The sequence below is a fragment of the Lonchura striata genome, chromosome 2 (assembly GCF_050655825.1).
Source record: "Lonchura striata isolate lonStrDom1 chromosome 2, ASM5065582v1, whole genome shotgun sequence".
Taxonomy (NCBI): Eukaryota; Metazoa; Chordata; class Aves; order Passeriformes; family Estrildidae; genus Lonchura; species Lonchura striata.
The window spans coordinates 108,302,908-108,325,510 of NC_140704.1; the positions used below are offsets into that span (position 1 = coordinate 108,302,908).

Sequence of the window (22,603 nt, forward strand, 5' to 3'; positions counted from 1 at the left end):
CATCTGCAGTTCACCACCACCACAGGCCTCTCAAAGAGATTTGGTTGTTGTAATTTTGATGTGTGATGGTCTCAGTCTTGGTCAAAGTGACGGCTGCAGACTGGATCCATCAGGTGGTGGGGACAGTCCTGGGGAAATCCACAGAACACAGCATTGTGTATAAACCCACACAGTGTTGGGTTTATATTCCTGTTCAGATAATGCCCAGGCACCTCTCCTGGGTAGGTAGCTTCACACAGGATGATATATTAATGTGGATCATGGGACACTTTGGGAGTCCTTCACACTTTCTAAGACAACACAGCTGCCCATCACACCAGGCAATTGGGTAAATTATGGCCCATTATGGCCCATCAGCAGAGATGAACACCCTCAGGCCACACCTGAAATGTTCCCCGGGGAGGGGGGTGGGAGGAGGAGCCCAACAACCTTGTGGTTTGTGCAAGGCAGGACAACCTACCATGACAAGTGGCACCATCACCTCCACAAGATCCTTCTCCTATCTCACTCATAGCCCATCATTCACCCTGTCTTATCAGATCAGAGGTTAGCCATTACACATACAAAAGCTCACCTCCTCCATTTCAACAAAGCACTCTGGCATCTCCACAACTGGGAGAAATTGTTTGAGTCATTCTCCCCAAAGAGGTCAGTCTCTTAGCCTTACAATGAAGGAGCCCAAGTTCCCCAGAAATATTTGAGTTTCAGAGCCAGGTGCATATGCTGTCTCTATATTTTCCTCAAAGAATTCCACCCTCTCTTAAAAGTCCAGCTTCACCAGCAATAGTAGCAAAAGCTCTTATTGTAAAAGAGCTCCTGCTATAAGATCCTTGAGCCTTCTCAGGCTCAAAAGGAAATTGAAGTCAAGTTTCAACTTGCCATATGCAACCTCTAGCTACTGTGCTGAAATGCAAAAGGCATGAATATCACCAGTTGTGATTTTGTGTGAGATGCCATTGAGCTTGTGCTTAACTCCATGCTGTCCACCCTTGCTAAACACATTCAGCATATTGCTGGATGCAGGCTCTGAAGGAGCAGGACACAAGTTAGGCCCAAAGACATCATCACATTGTAGAACTAATGTGGCTTTAGTTTGGAAATAACAATCAAGCTGTTCATCTCAGCCCAGTGCATTAGATATGCTGTAAGTGTTCTAGAAAAAAAAAAATTGAAAGACCACTCCAGACAATCAGACATGTAAGCAGTTAGGACAAGGGAAGTACAGTTCACTCTCTTAAGAGTTTGAAAGCTAAGTTCACTAAGAAACCTGAAAGTTTTAAGTTCTTTTGCAAAACCTATGTATCCATGCTTACAAGACATTATTGGTAGATGATGAAGTCATTTGTTACTGTAATTATCTCATGTTCTGAAAAACAGAAGTACCTTTCAAACACTTTGGGATGGAAACAGATCGTCACTTGTTAAAAAGTGAGTTGCAGACACAGAGCCAAATTTCCCTGTCAAACTTGTACACATACTGGATTTACTTGTATGTATGTAGGCTAGGGTTTGGCAACACAGCTTGTCCCAGTCCCAGTGTTTCAAATGGCAATTGGATACTCTGGCTAGCTGTTAGTGCAGGGACTGAGGGTGTCTTGGCAATACGGTAAATTAAATAGTGGACTAGTAGTTGGGCTGAGTTTCTGGGCTTATAAAACCAGTCTTGCTGAGGCTTCAGCACTACTTTCACCTACTTGATTCATGTTGTAGCCACTTGCAGCTACAATTAGCTGGGTTAAGTGTGAAGTCCTCTAGGAACCTCTGTGAGGGCTCTTAGTAGCTCACTAATTTGTGCTGCTCTAGGAATTGTTTTAGACTTCATTTCCTCTTTCCCTCCATGGAAGGGCTCAGCCTGCTGACACATTTAACCCAGTCACCTCCAGCTGTTCACATGTGCCAGTTCATGGTGACACAGCAAAACTCCAAATGCAGAGTGGGCTTCTTTTGCAAGACGTAATAAAAGCTGTATGAGATGATGAGACGAGATGAGATGATTGAGATGAGATGAGATGAGATGAGATGAGATGAGATGAGATGAGATGAGATGATGAGATTATTTAAACCATGTTTTCAGTTACCAGAGTAGCAGATGAGTTCTGTGAGGGGGCATCAGAGCTGCAGATACCCCCGGGTGCAGAGCTGTACCATAGAAGGGAATGTATTCATCCATGCCCAGAAGGGTCAGCAGAAACTTCAGCACTTCTACAGGGGAGCAGAAGCTTTCTGGTAGTTTATGACAGGCTTTCTCCAGAGCACACCCATGTGGGGTGTGGAAGCCTTACTGCTGCTGAAGCAGACACCTACTGAGGCTGAAGCCAGGTCTCTCACCCAGCTGCTTGGAGGGCTGTGGCTCAGCTACACTCAGAGCACGCAGACCACATGGCACGCAGATGATGTATAATAGCATTTATATAGTGGCCTGGAGTTCTGATGTTTCACTGGCTGGCAAAAGGGACAACTTTTCTCTAAACAGCAGTTATCAACAGGTGCCAGTGCTTGTGTTTGCCCTTTTGTGGTACTGTGCCCATTAATGCAGGCCAGAGTTGTGTGGAGGGGCTGTGCAGACAGCATCACAGAATGATGATTAGCAACTTCATGACAACATAAGTCAAAATACAAGATTAAAGCACAACATGTAGTTAGCAAAGAGGGTACAATTGTCTCCTTTTGTCATTAGGCTGTAGGATAAGAGAGGATAAGGTATATTTTGGTTGCTACTTGTTATCTAGAACCTCTCTAGCAGAAAGCTGCTAAATCAGCTTAGCCAAGCCAGAGGTGAAACTGATGCTCCAATGAGTTAGAGAGGGCCTAGTGCTCTTTAAGCACAGCTTTTGTCACATATATTTAAAAAGTGCTTATTACTTTTATAATGGAAATTACATAGGACATTTAATTTTCCCACTCACACATCAATCCCCATTGTGCTTGACACTGTATAAACACAGAAAACTGCTCACCTCTCTGGAGCTCTGGGAGCATTGGCACAGAAGATGCTCTTCAAACAGTTTTTTTCAGTGTATTAAGAGGAAATATTCTCAGCCTTATATAAAAATATCTACTGAAGTCAACTCAGAAGTCTGTCAGTAAAGATGTAGCTTGTTTCAGGAGTCCAAACTACTTCTGACAACAGATGACAGGACAGACTGGCATTGCCCAAAGTTTCTCTCTTACTCTGCTCTTACTTAGTGCTTGGCTAGAGTAATAACTTATTGCATAAGGTTATATAAAACAAGACTGTATTGTGCAAAGTACCCCAAATTATTTAATCAATATGTCTCATGGTGTCTGGATGATTACACACAAAATGCCAGGGGCAACAAAGCAATAAAAGGAACAAGACACTGGAAGTATTGTTCAGATAGCTGTATAATAATCTTAGGCAATTTAATGTTCTGTGTTGAAAGTTAATTACTTACTTTAGGGAAACACGGATTTAATGTTTTCAGTCAACTAAGTGGCTAAGATTCATTAAAAGGAACCCATATTACAAATACCTTTATGCCACATTGCTTTTATTTTCAGGGATAAAACTTTTCACCTCCTACCTCCCAACCAACTCCTGTTCTAAACAGATTTCATACAGTGCTTTTCTCCATAGCTTTTGAGAACAAAAGGTCAGAATGTACTTTTGTGGACCATGTAAGGTGTCTAACTCAGCAGCATACAGCAGAGAAATGCAAGGAAATTCTTGAAATGAAAATTTCAAATGCATCAGAGGCAAAATGGGGCAAACTGTACAGGCAGGTCATTAATGTAACAGTGATTAGAATTAAAAACGTGAGCAATTGCACCTTAAAAATAAACAACCATCACTCCCCCACCCCCCACCTCCCCCTGCAAAGCAAAGAAGAGCAGAGTTAAGAAATGAGACAGAAATTTTTTAGGTGAGACTCGCTGAATTCAGTATACTTTGCCTGTAGAAGCATTGTCTGTTAACAGGCTTAAGGGAGGCATGGAGGAATTGGAAGAAGAAATAACTAAAATAAACACACCCTAACTTGTTCATAATAACAGCATCTCCCAAATGCTCTCCTTTCTTTTATAGTCACTTTACAAACCACCGGTAGGTAACAAAAACATTCCTGCAAAGGGTGTGTGTGAACACAAAATCTGTCCTAGGTAGGAATAGTCTAGTCAATCACAGAGGTGTAAATAACACTTTGAGTTGGGAAAGTAGTGTGAAAATAACGAGCCAGCACCCTTTTGTTTGATACTTGCTCTTATTTAGCAATTCAGGAGTCAAAGAGGCAGAATTACCAACCCTGAAAACCTGGCATAGGGCAATATCTTCCAGGCATCACTAGTAAAAGCATCAGCCAAAAGTCTCCTCCTCTTCTCTGTTCATCCACTGCCCTCAGAGGACAGTTTTGTCATGTGTTATGCATCCAGAGATGTGCACAAGAGTCTGATCTGTATTTTCACTCCAGAGCCTGAAATGTCTGAGGTATTGCCATCCTATTTAGATACTTGCCAGCATTTTAAAAGCTGCTACTGAAATACTCTTTAATCCTGGAGGTGAAGTTTTGCTCATCAAAATTTGCAAACCTGGCCTTACAATTTATTAGCTGCTTTGAATCTTATCTCAAAGTGAGGCCCAAGGTGTGGTACACAAAGTAGGGAAGGGAATGCCTTTCTTGCTTGAAGGTCTTAACCCTTCAGCGTATGTAAGGCTTGCAACAGAGAGGGTAGATGCAGGCCCCTGACATGTGGAAGGCATTTAAGTGCTTGCACAAAGGATGGGAGGGGAGGGGAGGAGTGGAGTCAAACATCAAATAGAAAACAGAACCCTGGAAATGCTGCTGTCAGCTGCCAAAGCATGGGGCTACATAAATTGTTGACTGGGCACTACTGTCCAGCCTCTGGAGAAATCTGACAACTGGAAGCTCAACTAGAGAGTCATATCTCTGATCAGCTGTATCAGGAAATCACTTGATCACTTGAGTGCTTTGCCCCCTATCTTCTTTTTTGGTATTTTAATCTTCAATAGTTTAGATGGCTACTCAGATACTCAAAATCTACTCCAGAGCTTGGAACAGAAAATTTCAGGGACAGCAGGCTGCATTCTTTCCAACAGGAACAGAGTAGAACCAAATATTTTTAACAAGTGTCATCACCGTCTTCTGATTTCTGTCCCATCTACATTGCAGTTTGCTTCCAAATTCAGCTGCAGCTGTTATCAGGTGGGTTTTCTGCTTATCATGCTGTTGTAACTAGCACTTCATGGCAACAGTTCATCCTCCTCTTTGGGGCTCAGATAGCCCCGTGTCATATTCCAGCAAATGAATCAGAATTCTGCATTTTTGCAGTGTATTCCTTACTCATAATTTTGTACAAGCTTAATGATTCCTTCTTCCTCTTATGTCTGCATGTAGCAGAGCTACATACGTTTGTAACTGTGCTGCTGTTCTGTGCGCCACCTGGGCAAAGTGGCTACAGAATAGATGGATATGCTAAAAAACATCAATAACAACAGTTTACATACCTAGACTTTCTACAGCAAAAAAGCTAGTTATTATTGGCTAAGTTATAAGGTTATGCTCAATTAGGTTACAAAAAATTCAAAGTCTGAAAGAAATGCTGTCTTCTGACAATTGAAACTTGCATCGCTACATTTTTTTTATTATTTTTTTAATTAGCAGATGAGAAGGGCGGACAAAGTGGGAGGATTTAGATTCATGACCAAGTTCCCCTCTTTGCTAACAGGATAGCAGCAACAGTGTTATAACTTGTGTTTTGCACAACATATATCTCAGGTTCTAATAAAGATACAATACCTTATCCTCTGAATTAGTGAAAAAAATAAGTAGGCAAGTATGAACTGCAAGTAATTTTGTTCCATTTAATTCTCTTCCAAAAATGAATCACAAAGTTCATGAGCTTATCTTACTAACATGAGTCTTGTCAACTCTCCTTTTAACTAACTCCAGCCCTGTAGCTTTGAAGCTTGCTAGGGCTGTGGGGCACGGAGCTGAGCAAATTTCCCAGGAAATCTTGTGCATGTGTGTAGGAGGGGGCAGCGTGCCATGACTGTGGTCTCACTGTAGCTTTTTGCAACCATTTCCAATGTCACAGTGACCTGCAGTTATTTAAAAAGGAAGTCTCCAGCTGCAAGTATCTTTAATTTGCAAGTCTTACCTACTCAGTGAAAGAAGCCTGCTGGGACTGGTATGCATCCCTATTAAAGTCATATGAACGCTTTTTTATGTTTTTAATTACACCGTTTACATGACACCTCTGATCTCATGATGATCACATAGGAACTCTGGTTAGGTTTGCCTTTCACAGCTCAAGAGTGCTACTGAATCAATTTTTATATTTAAGCACTGGGATGTGCCCAGTGGAACCAGAGATGAGTCAGCAGTTAGCTGGGGTTATTTGAATAGCAGAACGAGCCCTGCCTGCCGCTAGGAAACCATCCACAAAGGTCAGACCGAGTGCTTAGGATTTAGACACCACCACCCTGGTGACAGGAATTCTCTCCAGACCTCGGCGGTTTTTAGAACAAGCACCGTTCTATTTGACATTTGGACGTTGCTGTATTAAATACCAGCTACTTGGTATCTAAATGAAGAATGCTCGACACCACTGCTGCTACCCGCAGCGAGCCCTGCCTGCCACACTGACAGATGCTGCTGTCTCCCCAGACAGGGGAGTTAGGTGCTAAAATTAGTAACTATTACAACAAGGGTATTGAGTAAGGATCTGCTGAGTCTCATCAGCATGAAATACTGAAGAGGAGGTAAGGAGTCACTACTAACCTTTCTGCAGTAGTTGGGGCTGTAATTCACATGTAGGGACAGCACAGCTGACAAATTGATTGCCCCAGTACGGAGAGAGCGGAGTTGCTCAAGGATAATCAGGTGCTGAGCCACGCCAGCTTACAAAGCAGGGCATTCAAACAGAGTAAAGACAGTGAGAACCTTTACAAGTTATTACCTACACTGGCAGGACTTTGTGGGGGGGTGTTAAGCCAGATACAGGATGTGTGAGACAGTTCCCTGGCGAGGCACTACTTCTCACAAAGTCCTGAAGAGGAAACGGTTTATAAGCTAAAACTCATTTAGAGTTCAGCTCTGTTGCCTCTGCAACCACAGGAAACAAGCATCCCAGCCCCACTTGTGAGTCATGGCTTTTGGGAACTTCACCTTGAAGAGCAGGAAAGAGTCCTCTCGAGGCAGAATGGATCTCTTTTATTCCTTCTCCTGAGATCACTGTCTAAGCTCCTTCATTTGCCAAGAAAAAAAAAAAAAGAAAAAAAAAAAAGAAGGCACAATAAGAAACACAGCTGCTTGTGATGGTTCCACCCTCCCTTATTCAATTGTTCAGTGGTTTAACATTCAGCCTGAATGTTGCAGACCTACTTTTAATTCTCTCTTCTAGCTGAGAGGATTCAAGGCCACATTGTTCCCGCCCTCCACTCAAGTGACCTATCTACAAAACAGCTGAATTAATAACAAAAATAAAAGGAGAAAGACATCCCACGACAAACGCCTTCATGTTCTGCTGACCCACTTCAGTGAGAACACTTGAACATTCTGTGGCTCTTACTGAGAATGATTTTGCCAGGACTAAGAACTGCAATTAGTCTATAAAACCAGTTACTTGTTCCAGACACACACAGACTTTAAGGCACCCTCTGCATCAGAGCCGAGCAGGGGTTTAAAATTTCTTTGCAAGACAAATCCCAGGCCTCTGAGTTACACACCAAAAATCCATTTTTATCATTCTCTCTGACATGTTTTTATGAGAACATTAAATGCTATTAAAGTCAAGAAAGCAAAACCAGGATTCTGCCGAAGGCAAGGCTTACAACAATAGTATTAATGAACTACAATTCGTCATCACAAGGCCAAATGGCAATATAGGTGTTACTATACAGCAACACAGCCCTGGCCCGTAAGCAAGCACTGGGGTTTAACAATTGGCATTTATTGCTGTAGGTAAATACCAGCTGCCTCGCTCTGAGCCCCAGCAGTTTAGTTTATATCACAGGTTTTAGTCTTTCGTATGTAAACAAAGTTATGCAAACAGATACATTTGAATTCGGGGTCTTTTTTTCACAGCTAATGTGAACAAAAGAGGAAGAGCCCTCACTGAGATACTGAGAAGTGAAATGCAGGAGCAGTGTCTCTGGTTTGAGTTACAAGGAAGGCCGTAAGTCCTTTTGAAACCCAATCTTTGCCAAAATACACCACATGTGTGTTTGTAGGCCTGTACCAACGGCTTGCAGAGGCCTCGTTTTACTCTCGTCTGTAATGAACAAATTTGATTAAAGGGCCAAAAATTCAACTCATGCAAGAGCTGCAGTGTGAAAAATCCTGGCCCCATTAACTTTTGCTGTGGCAGGAACAGGCACCCTGTGGTAACGGAATACATCTTCCCCCTATGCACGATGCACCAAACGAGCTTTTTGGGAGCAAAAATCCCCCCCAAAACAACAAACCAACCAAAACCCCCAAGCAAAACCAACAAACATTTGGGCTGGGGGCCGCTCGGCGTTCGTGCCGCGAGCTGTGCTGCCACCTGCTGGCGGCTCCCGGGACGGCCCAGCCCGCGCAGAGGCGTCAAAATCGGTGCTCAATTCACCGAGCTTACAGAAGTTCTTGCCCGAGCTTTTAATCTCCGCCCCCTGCGAGCGGAAGTATTCCTCTGGGAGAACATTTGTGAAGCGTTTGGGTTTCTGCTGATTGTGTTCAAGCACCTTTTTCCTCTCCTTGCTTTTCCGTGCATCCGTAGAGCCCGCAGTCAGAGGGGTCAGACCATCCCTGTGCGCGCAGCTCCCACGCCTCGGCAAAGCTCCCTGGCACTCGCGCAGAGCAGGAGCTTCAGAGCTTTCATCACTGTCTTCTGGTGACATATCTTAAAAGTTCAGTTTGCACCAGGAGCCTACCAAGAAACAGCGAAATCCTCTCAGCCAAATGATTTTTCTTACTTTTATAATGTAAATTCTGAAGGGATTAACAATATAATTCCTAGAAGTGTCAGAAGCAGCTCTGATCATCCCTTCTCTCAAGACACAAAAAACACAGGACCACAAGCCACAATTATGGCAAAACTGCTTCAGAACACTAGCAAATCTGCCATTCCTTCCACACCACAAAAACTATAGAGGATACAACTATGAGAAATGGAACAAAAGGGAATGTCTCAAGTCTCACACTTCCAAAACACCACTCACAGCAGGAGGTCTTAAAAATATAGTGTATATTGTTTCATTTAAAAACCAATAATAATATTTTCAGACAGAAAACGAAAAGGACAGAGACAGCACACCTTCCTTCTTAATCCAGCCCTCTTCCTACTGTGCTTTGAAAAAAACAGAAAGATAAAAGAAAGAAGTAAATGGTTGCAATGAAACGTCATTAATCTTACTAGATCTGGTAAGAATCAAGCAACTCTACCCATATATGATATCATGTTTTGAAAAAGACACTAGGATTTACATTTTAAATTTTTTTAAAGTGGTATTAATATAGTACTCAGTCTCGAGAAAAGGAGACACTGAAGTGGTAAAATACATGCTCAACTACATCCATAAGATTTAAAATGTTTAATGTGCAATTCTCTGACAGAAATGATTAATTTACAATACACTAAAATTTGAAGGATGGGAATTTCTTCTTCATCTGTATGCTCACAGTAGCAGGTGAAATACTCAGTTGCTGAAGTACAAACATCAGTATGCTTAAGTGACTTATGCATCATTTTTAAGGCAAAAATAGGCAACAATATGACTGCATACAGTTCCAAAAATATTTACAGATATCACTGAAAAACATTATACTTCTAGCATGAAAATTTTAATTATGCACTTAAGTAGACAGTGATTTATTTGAAACATTATCAATAAAAATGTAAAATTAATCTAGCTAGGATGAACAGCACTGAATTTTTACCCGGGCCTCCACACTCTCTGATCTTTGCCCTTCAACCTCTATCACTGCAAGCTGTTCTCTCTTGCCCTGCCACTTTCCAGTCTTATTACAAAGGTGCAGGTGTGCCTGAGCAGCCTTACGATTCACCGAGGAAGAAGCTGCAGTGCTAAAAATGTATGCAAATAGTGGTCCCAGAAAACTAGAAAATAAAAAAAGGAAAAAACAGATCCTGAGAAATAAAATTAGTGAGAAGGAAAAAAAATTTAAAATGAAAGGTGCTATATGCATGTATCCAGGGACTTGCTCAGTCATCCTTGTCTTTTGCTCCATGTTTCAGGATGCGTGTGAATTCGATGTAGTTGAAATTGCCCTTTTTGTCGATGGGGGCCTCTCTGTACAGCTCATCCACCTCTTCATCCGTGAACCTGTCTCCCATCGTGGTCAGCAGCTCCCGCAGGTAGTCTTCTTGGATGAACCCTGGAATGAGACATGCAGAGAGAAATGCAAAAGGGAGGCCGAGCCTCTCGGCTGGATCTCCAAAAGCAGGAACACAGACATGCACTTGGACAGGCAATTAACCACTGCAGCACATCATATATTACATTTGCATTTGCACAGAGCCCCAACAAATCTCCTTAACTGAATTCTAAGGAAATTCCTTGAGTGCAAAGGGAAAGGAAGTTTAACACATTTCATACACGTTTTTGAAGACAGGGCCTGACCTGCTGTAGTATAATAACACTTATTTCCATCTACTGATCTTCAACGGCTCAAAGTGGAAAAACAAGTTCCTGTGACTGTTAGTCTTCATTATACAAGCAGTTCTCTTAAATGAACTATATTTTTCTTGCCTTAATTAGATATATTTGAACATCCTCTATAAACTAGTTTCCCCTGGGGACTAAATAACCACTCTGGCTCTTCAGTGCTGCACAACACTGTTGCTGGAGGCAGTTTATGTGCATACAGTGAAGTCCTGGCAAGCGTCCAGGGAAGTAGTTTATAACAGAAGAGACTTTCAGACAGGACTGAGCAAGTTAGCTCAGGACGCAGGAAGAATGTTTATGGTGGAGAGCTAAAGGTGGAGAACACAGTAAAAAAAAAAGAGAATAGGATGTATTATTTATTATATGCTAAAAAGAGCAGAAGATTTTCGAGGAAGTTAACAAAGATATAAAAAGGAGCAGTTTCTAGGTATCTTCTGCTAATTCTATTTCAAGAGATGGGCAAAACCACCAGTTGCCAAGTAATGCCAGGAAAATTTAGAGATGAAGAAAGAACCATGCATAACAAAGGGAAGACAGTAGAATGCAGAAACTGCTAAATGCTGATATACGACCAGACATATCTGGAAATCATATGTAGACACCCACATCAGCTAATGTAGATTCAATTAGAATGTGATAAAAAAAGTGCTGCTTTGAAAGAGAGATGCATAAGTTAAGCAGAGTTCATTAGAGAGACAAAAACAAACAGGGAATCAGGGGACCAAGAAGCAGTCAATGAGCATGACAAATTAGCATGGGGGTGGTATCTGCTGGGGAAAGGGAAAAACGTGTTTTAACAGATGCTAATGAAAACAGCACCATATTGCAGTGTAGACCAGCCCTTGGATACTGACTGCAAATGAAGAAGGCTAGCAGCAATCTTCTACTTCAAAAACAGGGAGACTTTTCAGTTAGCAAGGCCCATCCTAAGCAGGTCAAACCTTGGAGTTCTGTCTTTGAAGATGGGCATAAAGAAGAGGGGAAAGGCAGCTAAACAGATGAGACTCTTTCTGCTGTCCTACAGAGACCAAGCAGTGATGAGAGATGACATAAGGATTAGTATTCAAAGAATGCAAGGCCTTTGGTGCTGCAAGTTGAGCCTCAAGGACTTAATTGCTCCTGTCTGAATAGGTAGTTGTTTAAACACCAAACTGCAGCTGCCAGACCAGGAATAAGCCACAAGTTTTATCAGCAACAAATTGTAAAGCAAACAGGGCTTCTGTCCCTCCCACGCAGCTTCAGTATAGATGGGGGAGTAACAAATAAATGAAACAAAACTTAACATTCAGCCTGTTGCAAGCAGCACACAGCAGATGACAATGCAGGATCAAAGACCAGATAAAAACACTCAAAAGGCAGACAGATCTAACTTTTATACCAATTCCATAGCACTACACATGACAGTAATGCTGAACCAACATATCCAACTAGGCTGGCTATCTAGGTATGACTATCTTATCCTCATCTGTAGGATCTGATTTGTATTACTCCCTTTCAAAAGACCTAGACTGATGTAGAGCTAGAAAATCAGGCCCATAATAAACACACATGTGGAGATGATGAAATGAAAAAAAAAAATATTAAAAGAGTTTGATATGGCTGGAAATGCTCTTGTACATTTTTAAAAGGAACAAACTGACCAGAAGCCAAATAAGAGAATACAATTAATAAAGGATGAACATGAGATGGGTTCTACAAATACGTCACATGCTATTTTGAAGACTTCATTTTGACTATTATGAATCAAGACTCAATAAAACAGCGCAACTATCTCACATTTCCTGGTTAAAATCTGAGGCTGGCATAAGATACAAAACAGACTGTAGAGCAAACCAGTATCCTCAACTCATGGTAGGACTAGACTAAAACATTTACCACACGGAACTGAGAGATATTAAAATCAATCTTATCAGTATATGTGTGCCCAAACTAATAACTTATTGGTTACATAGACACAGAAGTTTCTGTTCCAAAGAACTGGTAGCAACAACCATTTTCTTTATATTGTAATTCACAGGCTCTTGTTTTGCTGCACACAAAAAACACTGTGTAGCACAGTGAGTCAGACTACCTGTGGAGAAAAAATAATTAACCTACTAACAAACTTCCTTCTCTAGGAAATGATAAAGAGATTTCCCTTGAGAGGGAGGAAGTCGACTGACATTTGAAAAGGCCTTACCAACAGAAAGCCTGTTTACTTACACCTCAGCAGGAAGGCAATGCACTTTGAAAAAGCAAAAGGTGCTAAAAATACACAGACTGAAAACAGCTGTTGAAACGGAAGGATATCCTTCAAAAGGTGCAGTGCGTATATCGACTGGTTAGGTTAAAATATTTTGGTGGACAGTTGTGAGGAAAAGTGTAGATGCAGTGTCATCGCTAGTACAGAGGCTACATAATTTCAATGTGAGATAGTAAGACGAGTTCACAACATATCGAAGCACTGATACTCTGTACTTCCACAGAATTGCCTTGTGGATTCATGTCTGGTTACTACACACTTTTCAGGAATCTTAGCCTAGGTGAATAAATACATAAAAGCATAAACTCTAACCTCAATATTACAGACACAACCTTGGAAGTCTGATATAGTAAAACTGAGTTCTGTGTTTTACTCTTTCCCTTCATCTTGCTTTTCAAGTCAGTCCAATCTGTCATTTCTGCCTTCTACACCTCACCTGGTTTTTATCTTTAGACCACTAAGACTACAGTCCTTCCTGCAATCTGAAAGCAAACTGAGCTGCAGGTGAGGGCATGATATTTGTCCTCAGAGCCATAAAGAATGCTCAGCCAGAGAGCATTTGTAAGACTTTATGAAGTCTGGATAGTGTGTCTTGAAATATTAAACACATTTAGAATTTAGATGCATCCCACACCTTCTGCAGAGGGGGGACAAACTCAGTTGTATGATAGATTTTCTATCATTACCTTTTAACGCCATAAAAAATCACACACTACTGATTTGAGTTCCTCATCTTAGAGCAAATACATCTTGTTTTACACTCTGGGGAAAATACACACTGTCCAAATAAAGGTCTCTTCTTCAAAGCCTCACAGAAGAACAGTCCTACTAGTCCTCAGTACTGAACAGCCAGACAGACTTTACTCTGATGCAGTAATTTAGCAGAATATGCCATTTAGGATTACCATCTCACATTTGATTTATAAAGGTGCAAAAATCAGCATATTGTTTAAAAACCCAAATAACAAACCAAATAAAAACCCAGCCATACCCCTGCCAAGCAGCCAAATTGCACCCACGTACCTGTTGCTTCTTCATCAAAGCAAGCAAAAGCATTCCTGATTACATCCTCCGGGTCGGTGCCATTTAACTTCTCACCAAACATGGTGAGGAACATGGTGAAGTTGATGGGGCCAGGAGCCTCATTCATCATGGCATCCAGGTATTCATCTGTTGGGTTCTTTCCTACAAATAAAGGGATTCATCCTTGGTTCAGCTTTCAAACTGAAAAAGTAATTTCAGTAGTGTTAATACAAACTGAGACACCTCTCATATTCCAAACTCAGTATTTTGATGTTTGCAGCACAAATTTGCCTGGCAAGCATGAACAGAAAAAAGGGACATTACCAAGGGAGGCGAGCATGTCGTGCAAGTCCTCTTTGTCAATGAAGCCATCCCTGTTCTGGTCGATCATGTTGAAGGCCTCCTTGAATTCCTGGATCTGCGACTGATCGAACATCGCAAATACATTGGAAGTGGCGCGCTGAGGGCGCTTCTTGGTGGTCTTCGTCTTTGCCTTTTTGCTAGACATGGTGGTTGTTGGACACTAGGGAGAGAAGGAAATACAGTAAATGCAGTAAGATCAGAGCTAGGATTTTAAAAAGGAGAAAGTTTTACGGTTTAATGTTACAGCGCGCCTCTAACGCACTCGTATTTCCTCTCATAAGAACGTATTTCCCTATTATTTTCAAGAAGGGAAAAAGAGAAGCAGAAAATACGGATAAAGAAAAGACAGACTAATAAACCGGAAGAAGAGTCATTTTTAGAAGACGCAAAGAAACTTAAATTTTAGTCGTGGAAGGGCGCTCACCCCAGCGGCGCTGCGGGGACCCGGCACGGAGCGGACGCGGAAGGGAGGAAGCGGCGCGGGCGGACGCTCCAGCGCTTCCCGGAGAAACCATCGCCCTGCCGGGCCGCGGGTGGGGACGGGCGCCGGGAGAGGCTGCGGGAGGGCAGCGAGACGGCAGCCGGGGGTTTCTCTTAGGGATCGCAGCCTGTCCCGGCTTCCCTGGGCGGCGGCGGGCTCGGCACGGCCCCGCGGCCGCTTCCCTGCGCCCCCCGCCCCGGCCGCGTTGGAGCATCCCGAGGGAAGCGCCGGCCGCCGGCGCTGGGTCCCGGCGCCGCCTGCAGGGCAGGGATGGAGGCAGCCCGTGCGGACGGAGCCGGGGGCGCTGCTGCGGGCAGCGGGGGCTGCCCGTGGGGTTGTTCTTTCGTTTGCACAAAGCCTGCGCACGCTGAAGGGGGAGCGTCCTTCCGTGCTCCTGCAGCCGGCGCCCGCGGCGTGCCCGGGTCCGCGCGGTGCTGCCACATCGGGGCTGAGGCGAAGGGAGCTCCTCGTCGGGGGACGTCCTGCCCGGATCAGCAGGTGTGAGGTGTTATCCGTACCTTCGCGAGGTGTTATCCTTACCTCCGGGCTTCCACGTGCTTCGCTCGAGGGAGCAGAAGAATTCCAGGTTGCATCTTAAAGTCTTCTAAGTGGGTGCTCCCGCAGGAGCGAGCCCTAATGCCTCTCGCAGCCATAGATTGTAAGGACATTTGGAGGATTTATTTTTGCATATGTTTTCTTAATGAAAAAGGATGACACGTATTTTCCATTCATCATTTGATGCAGGATCTCAAATAAATTGAGGTACAAAGTGTTTTTAATGTAGGGGGATGGTGTCTGAAATCGCTTCAGAAGCAGTTCGCTTTTAGCCCACTTTTACATCTTTAAAATTTTCCAAAGGGAATGCTTATTCCCATGTTGCTTGCTGAAGTCCCACATAAATGGCTTGGGCATCAAGAAAACTGTTGTTTAGGGCACAGGAAGGTGCTGAAGTAGTCAGATGGGAAAGCTGCACTGCCAGATCATCATTCTTTGAATCCCCCTCCTCCCTGCTGAGGGCTTTGTTGGTCTGCAGGCTGTGGCTTGGAAAACAGGAACTCTTAAGGGAAAAGGCATTGGCCACGCATTGGAGTAAGCTGCCCAAGGAAGGTGATGGAGTCACCATCTCTGGAAGTGTTCAAGAAGTGTCATCACATTCAAGGAGTGTTCTCCTTGAGGATTCTGGTGGTGCTGGGTTGATGGTTGGACTAGATGATCTTAAAGGTCTCTTCCAACCTCAATCATTCAGTGAAAGAAAAAAATAGACATACAACCTTTTTCTGAAATTGTCAATTATATCTATAAATGTAAATGAACTACATTTAGCCACTGGAGCTACTGAAATTAACATGTAATCTAATATGTAGTCTAGAAATTGCAGTCTCAGATTTGAAGGGAGACATTTTAGTTGCCCAGAGGCCCAACTTTCTTTCCCTCACTCCTCTCAAATCAGAAGTTATTTCATGAGGGCTGAGAATTTGGCCTAATTAATTTATAATACTTCCCCGATTAATTTTAATATCACTCTTCTAAAGTTTGTCTCAAAGTGCAGTAGAAACTAAGACTAAACTTTGCTAAATTGAAAGCCTATTAATGGAAAAAGTTTTGGGTAAAAAATTCTTCTGCTCATTAGACGTAGCACATAGTTTCAAGATAATTACATGCAAATATGAGTGGGCAGAAAAGCGGTAGAACTATTAAAATGTTAAGAGAGTTAATAAAATACTTCATTATGATATTGAAGAACTGAACTGTGTGTTGAAATTTAATTATCAAAAGCTATCTGATCTCTTAATTTAAACTTCTTTCATCAGTTACTTTAAATTGAACCACTACTGCAAACATGCCACTCTGTCTTGTATTGTTTTTCATGCTATTAAAAGGGTGTTACATGATGCCTGTCACTGTGTATGCTGTTCTCAGTGTTTAACTTCTGCAGATGTGGGGATAAGTGCACTAATATTATTTGCCCAGTATGAGATCAGTTCTTAACAACAAAATTGCATGTCAGTGTGTGCCTCTTAAAGCTTTTGTCTTCAATTTGTTACATCATGGTGGAATGAGAAGCAGTTCCTACAGGCAGACCATTTTCTGTTTGATGTAAACCTAAGTAATGCTTTTAGAAATTGTTCAATTTTACTTGATTACAGCACTCATCATAGCAATAAAGAAATTTAAAGGGAAAATATTTGTTTTGTCTTTTTTAATATTTGGAGGATATTTTTTTTAATTTGTTGACAAAAATGTTGAAAAGGGAAAAAACTGTCTTTTTTCATGAGTGTGGTGCTTCCTGAGGGCTGTGCATCAAACTTTCAGAACAGAAATGATCCTTTCTGGAAAGATGGTTTAAAAAATTTCTGAGCTCTTAACTCTTTAATTTTTCTTCTTTGTACTTACTTCTTTCCTTCATTATTCCCTTCTCTCTAATTTATGTCAGTCTTGTTTAAGAAAGAAACACTTTAACCAAAATGAGTTAATTGTGTCTATCCTTTTTGTCTAAAATACTCTGATTTGGTGCCATTGAAATGCTTATTCTCTTTGAATTGTCAAAAAACCTTAAAAATTATCTGTTTCATACTTAGGTTTTAAGGCTACTATAGACAGTGAGCAATTTACAGTAAACCTTTTCCCTCCTTTCATTTAGTTCTTTCTATTAACAGTTGAACTTAGAGGTATTTTCCAGCTTTTAACAATTCACTGATTCTGTTTCCCCACCTTTGCTGAGTTACAGTGACAGTGCAAATATTTGTCATTAACTTGGTTGCATAATGAAGCAGAATCAGTTTGTGTCTTCTGGTGTTTCTTTATTAATCTAATGAATGTTGCAGGAATGGCTGCAACTGGCTCACTGTAAAAGTCTGCCTAGACCAGTGCACCCCAGCTGCAAAGAGATGTGGATTTTGGATGTGGAAGGCAGGGAGCAAAGTCTTGGCAAAAAATTCTTGAGACTGGGGCTGGGGAAGCCTAGCAGTTGCTTTCTCCATTTCTAGGCTGGAGCACCACTGGTATGAATCTACTGAATTCTTGGATGCCCTCAAGAAATAATACCTGCTATGAGGTCTTCCTTACCAGGTCACTGGAGAGTTTTATAGTTTTGGATTTTTTTACCCAAAACTTGGAATCTTTTTTTTTTTTTTTTTTTTGGGCAGGGGGATGGAATCTATACTTGTGGGATTTTTGAGAATAGAGAGCATATGGGATGTTTTTAGCCTGTTCTTTAGGGGAGGGCATCAGCAGTGGCCATATGCAAGTACTTAGAGAAGAATAAGAATCAAGGTAGCCTACAATATCTTCCCAGAATGCTCTCCCAATATCTACTATTTTTAGTTCATGGAGGGATAAGCTCTCCTGAGCCAGACGTGATATTTAGTAACCCACCATGAGCTTCTTTCATGAACTTGCCTAATACGTAATCCCTGATGTGATATAAATTTAGCATCCACAATATGCCTTAGTGGTGTTTTTGGAACACTTTGCAAGGTTGCTATTTGTTGCATGAAAAACTGCACCTTAGTGACCTTGACCATACCTATTGCAATGTTTGTTCCATGCTCTAGACTTTGTATTGGAAGAACTACTAAGGCTGAATTGTATGTCCACTTCTTTTGTGTTACTTTTGCTTCTAGAAAGTTCTTGTGCTCTTGTCTCAGTTGTAGCAGAGTCCCACGTAGTTTTTCTTGTACAGAAATCAATTCCATACCCTTGGTCATCACAGAAATAAGACTGAGGTTGTGCATAAGAAACAAAAGGGTCTGAAAAGACAGACTAGAAGAAAAAGCAGATATTTGATTTCCACATTAAGAATTAAAACTGTTTGAAAGTTGAGATGAAGATTTTTTTGTTAGGAGATCTTTTCCTGAGCATATTATCACTGTTCAACAAATGTTAATTATGCAGGTTAAGTATTGACAGCAGAGTCAAAATTAAACATATCCATCTAAGTTTTAGGTCTAAACAATCATTTAACAAAAGCATTTTGTCTGTAAGTTTCTTCACCTGGTATTTTGGCTCATCCCTCTGCCTTTCCATCCCTTCATCCCTGATTCCAGCTAGTGTCTGTTGCCTCTCTCTAGCTATACTAAGTGCAGTGCAGTATCAGTCAGAGTGACAGTCACTTTTTTTGAGATGCTGAAAGCATCACAAAGTTTTCTGGAATTTTTCCAAAAATAACTCCAGCGCTGTGATCCAAGGGGAAAACATTTGAGGAGTCATGAGTTAAAGAAAGGATTCCAAAATGTGTCTTCACTTGATTCTCTTGGAGGGCCTCAGACTGCAGGTTATTCCCTGTTTTCAATCAATGGTCTCATGAATAAACATGGTTACTGCTTTCCTAGGTGGTCTCTGCCACATGGTAGATGCTGAAGCATGAAAAATAAAGGCTCTCAGAGAATGTAGTGGAGCCTATAGAAGAAACACATATTCTTTCTCCATGCTGAAAATTAAAAATAGCAGTTTTGACTTCCTAGTAACTTCCAGTGTACAGGGCTGAGGAAGAGGCAAGAACATGAGTTCTCTAGAGCATTGTATGACAAGGATACAGCAGCTCAAAGGATAAAGCAGAGATATTTAATGGAATGTAAATAAAATGCAGTCAGTCTATGAAATGTTGTAAACAGGAGAAAACAAACTTCTATGTGTTTATTTGAAGCTGCATCTCAGTGATTATATGAATGAGCACTGACATGTGTTTGACAGAGTATTGAGGGGTTTTACCCAGCAGACATGGTACTCCTTGCATTCCCAGATCCCAAGTCCTTTATACCTAAACAACACAAGTTAAAAAATGCAACTAAATGTTGAAAAGTACATCTTTGACTGTTGGGCTGTTGATTTCTGCTGGGTTTTTGTTCCCTGTTCTCTATGATCAAAGTCACTGTTCTGCCTCTTATGCTATATGTCTGTCCTTTTTAATCCTAGCTGGTAAGTTGCAACAATTCTAGCCAAGTCTTTGCAGGGTTTTCAGCTCTTCTTGCATGAGTTTTAATCAGGAGTGTTGCCAGACACTGTGATTCTGTAAAGTGGAGAACTGAAATGTAAAAATCAGCATTGGTAGGTATTCTTACAAAGGAGAGCTGAAGGCCTCCAGTCTTTAAAACAAATGTAATTAATTCTGCTAAACCTAAGGATGTGCATATCTGCTCTCTCCTTGTGTGTTAGAGTTTGTATCTGTCTGACAATGTGTATGTACAAATATGGAAGAAAATTAAATGTGCTCAATGCTTGGCCATAGGTCTAAAATAGTCTTTTAAAACATACTCAGGAAGTGAGAAGCAGCATATTTAGTCAGGTGTTTCACATGAGAAGTAAGCTGTTATCAGTTGTCTTATCAGGTGATGCCTGTGCAAGTTTTGTTGGCTGGTGGAGCAATTTCAAAATCAACATATTTCTTATGGGGTGGGAATATCTTGCCATTGCCTTTTGTGTTAGAGACGGTTAGCTCACAATTGAGGAAGAACTCAAAAGAGGGAAAAACCCCAGTGCCTGTTAGATACAAGGCTAAGTCAAGGTTCAAGTAACTAATGTCTGATGTCAGCTCAATTTTAGCATATACTAAGACAAGTCTTACAGGCCTCAATTTACACCCACTTACTTGAATATGCTTGGCACAGGCTGGGAATTATTGCAAAATTCTGTCTTTTAACTCTCAAGGACTATTCATAGTTAAATAACAAACCAAAGCCTATTTCAATATTTTTTAGTGAGGTTGTATGAAGTGATGTATTCAGTGATATCCTAAAATAGTCAAAGTGAGGATTAAAAATTAAATAAACCTTGCAAAACAAAGCAATTTACAAGAACAGTAAAATGACTAATACAGGTGCCTAAACAAGAAGATAGTGGCAGCAGCAAAGTTAGTCTCAACCTGCCTAAAGCTGTAGTATTTGTTACTTTTAAGCTTTATCAAAGTGCAGTGCTGCTTTACTGGGGGACCGAATCACAGCTGGATTCTGCATGCAGAAGAGTCTGCATGCAGCAAAGAGCTGGGGTTTTCCAGGAGGCCAGTTTGATTTCCCACTCTCCTGTTAAGTGGGTTCTGCTGAGAAGCGTGTAAACATCTTCGCTCAGATTTATTACATTGATACAAACTGCCTGACCCCTTTAAGTCCCATGATGCAGGGCCTATTAGGTATGGCCTCTAGGGAATATCACACTTCTGATCTGAAAACATTCCTTGGCACTGTTTTTACCTATGGGCTGCAGAGAAAAGTAGAAAAAGGAGCCATGTGCTTCCACCTTTTTTTTTTTTTTTAAGATGGGAAGTTTTCTATTTGGTATATCAAAAGTTTGGGAAAACGGTGATTTCTGTGGAGTTGCTGCGCAGAGCACAAAAAAAACCCAAAACAACCAAGAGCTGTGTGGAGGGTTCCCCCCGTTCCCACCCCCCAGTATTATTTCATTATTTAAATTTAAGCTGCATTTTAAGATGCATTTACTGAGTTCTTTTCCCCTTTGTGTTGTTCGTAGTTTCTGCAATACCATTTCTGAGTTATTGCAATCCTAAATCATTTTTTCAAAGGAGAAAGTTATCTAAAAATGACAGTAGGGTTCTGAAAAAATGAAATAAGAAGCCAAAATAGGAGCATGGGTGCATAAGCAATACCAAGGGAGGATTAACTGCTGATATCTAAAACGTTCCTGACTGTACTTTGTTACTCACCCGTTCTTTGGATTTACATTGTAGGAATATCTTTGCTTTTGTTGTTTGAAATTCCCCAGGAATAGTAGGTTAGTAACACTCCAGACTGGAAAAGGCCATGAGAAATATGTGATGACAAGATTTCAGCTATTTTCCAGCTTTTGGATCGAATGCAGGTGTCAGGACACAAAGGCATGCTGTCACTGATGCCCTGTGCCAGGATGGGGCCGCTGTGCTGCATTCATTCCTCCAGATACCACAGGGATCCTAGAAACAAGCAATCCAAAGATAGTCCATAGGTCAGCAGTGAAACAGATCCTTGCTCTGGGGTGTAGGGACACCACCTCTGTGACATCCCCTAGCTGCTGAGCTAGTGTAACAAGCTGCCTTCATGTTGTGAAATGCTTCAGTCATCTGATTACAGTGCCATAAGGATGGGTTTATTTGCTTAAACAAAGAGCAGAAACAAGTGTAAAATTACTTTTAAATTGCACACTACCTTTATCTCCAGCAACAGAGTAGGGATGAAAAGGGAGCAGCAGCAGGCAAACATTCCCTGGCAGCACTTGGCACAAGCATGGTCCTCTTTGGAGGTTTCTCATGCAGCCTCAGTAGTTCTTTGGCTTCATTTTGACCTCTGTGTTCGTAGCCTTAGAACAGGGTAAGTGGGTCATGTAAAATAAATCACTGCTTTTCAGTAGTGCTTCACAGGCCATTACAGATCACTGTAGATGTAAGACTATTAAATGTGTGCATGAGCTTATGAAAATAGCTTTTCATCATAAGCTTAATCTGGTGTGGAGCTTGGAGCCTGTTATATATGAACCCCAAGGGAGAAAAGAGTATAGGTTCCAAGATTTTGGCTGCAAAATGCTAAGGCTAAGTCATCAGAATTTTAAGCTGTTTCAGTGACCAAAGTTATTTTTATTTTTGGAAGTGAATTATTGATGACACAACCCCACAGCCCTCGGCATGCAACCTCAGCTGTCACATTCCTCCCTGCCTAGCTACAAAACACATCTGATGCTCTTATATGGTCTCTTGGCTGGGGCTGTTGGTCTTGTAGCCTTTAAGCAGTTAAGGGGTTTGTGCCCACTTGCAGGTTAACTGGTCTCCTACAATACAAAAAACCAGAAACTGGCACTTGGAAGGTTGTCATTATACTCATACACCCTTGGATATTCTTTCTCAGTAACACATCTTCCTGAGTAGGTATCT

General features: G+C 41.5%; 1 protein-coding gene across 1 annotated transcript; it reads right to left on the reverse strand.

Annotated features, from left to right (window-relative positions):
* Positions 1 to 9,535: 9,535 nt before the first annotated feature.
* On the reverse strand, positions 9,536 to 14,735 carry MYL12B (myosin light chain 12B). Its single transcript, XM_021525232.4, has 4 exons — positions 14,695 to 14,735; positions 14,232 to 14,430; positions 13,908 to 14,069; positions 9,536 to 10,352 (listed from the first exon to the last, which is right to left on the reverse strand). Exons 2-4 carry the CDS (start codon positions 14,413 to 14,415, stop codon positions 10,180 to 10,182), a joined length of 519 nt encoding a protein of 172 aa, XP_021380907.1. The 5' UTR covers positions 14,416 to 14,430; positions 14,695 to 14,735; the 3' UTR covers positions 9,536 to 10,179.
* Positions 14,736 to 22,603: the final 7,868 nt, after the last annotated feature.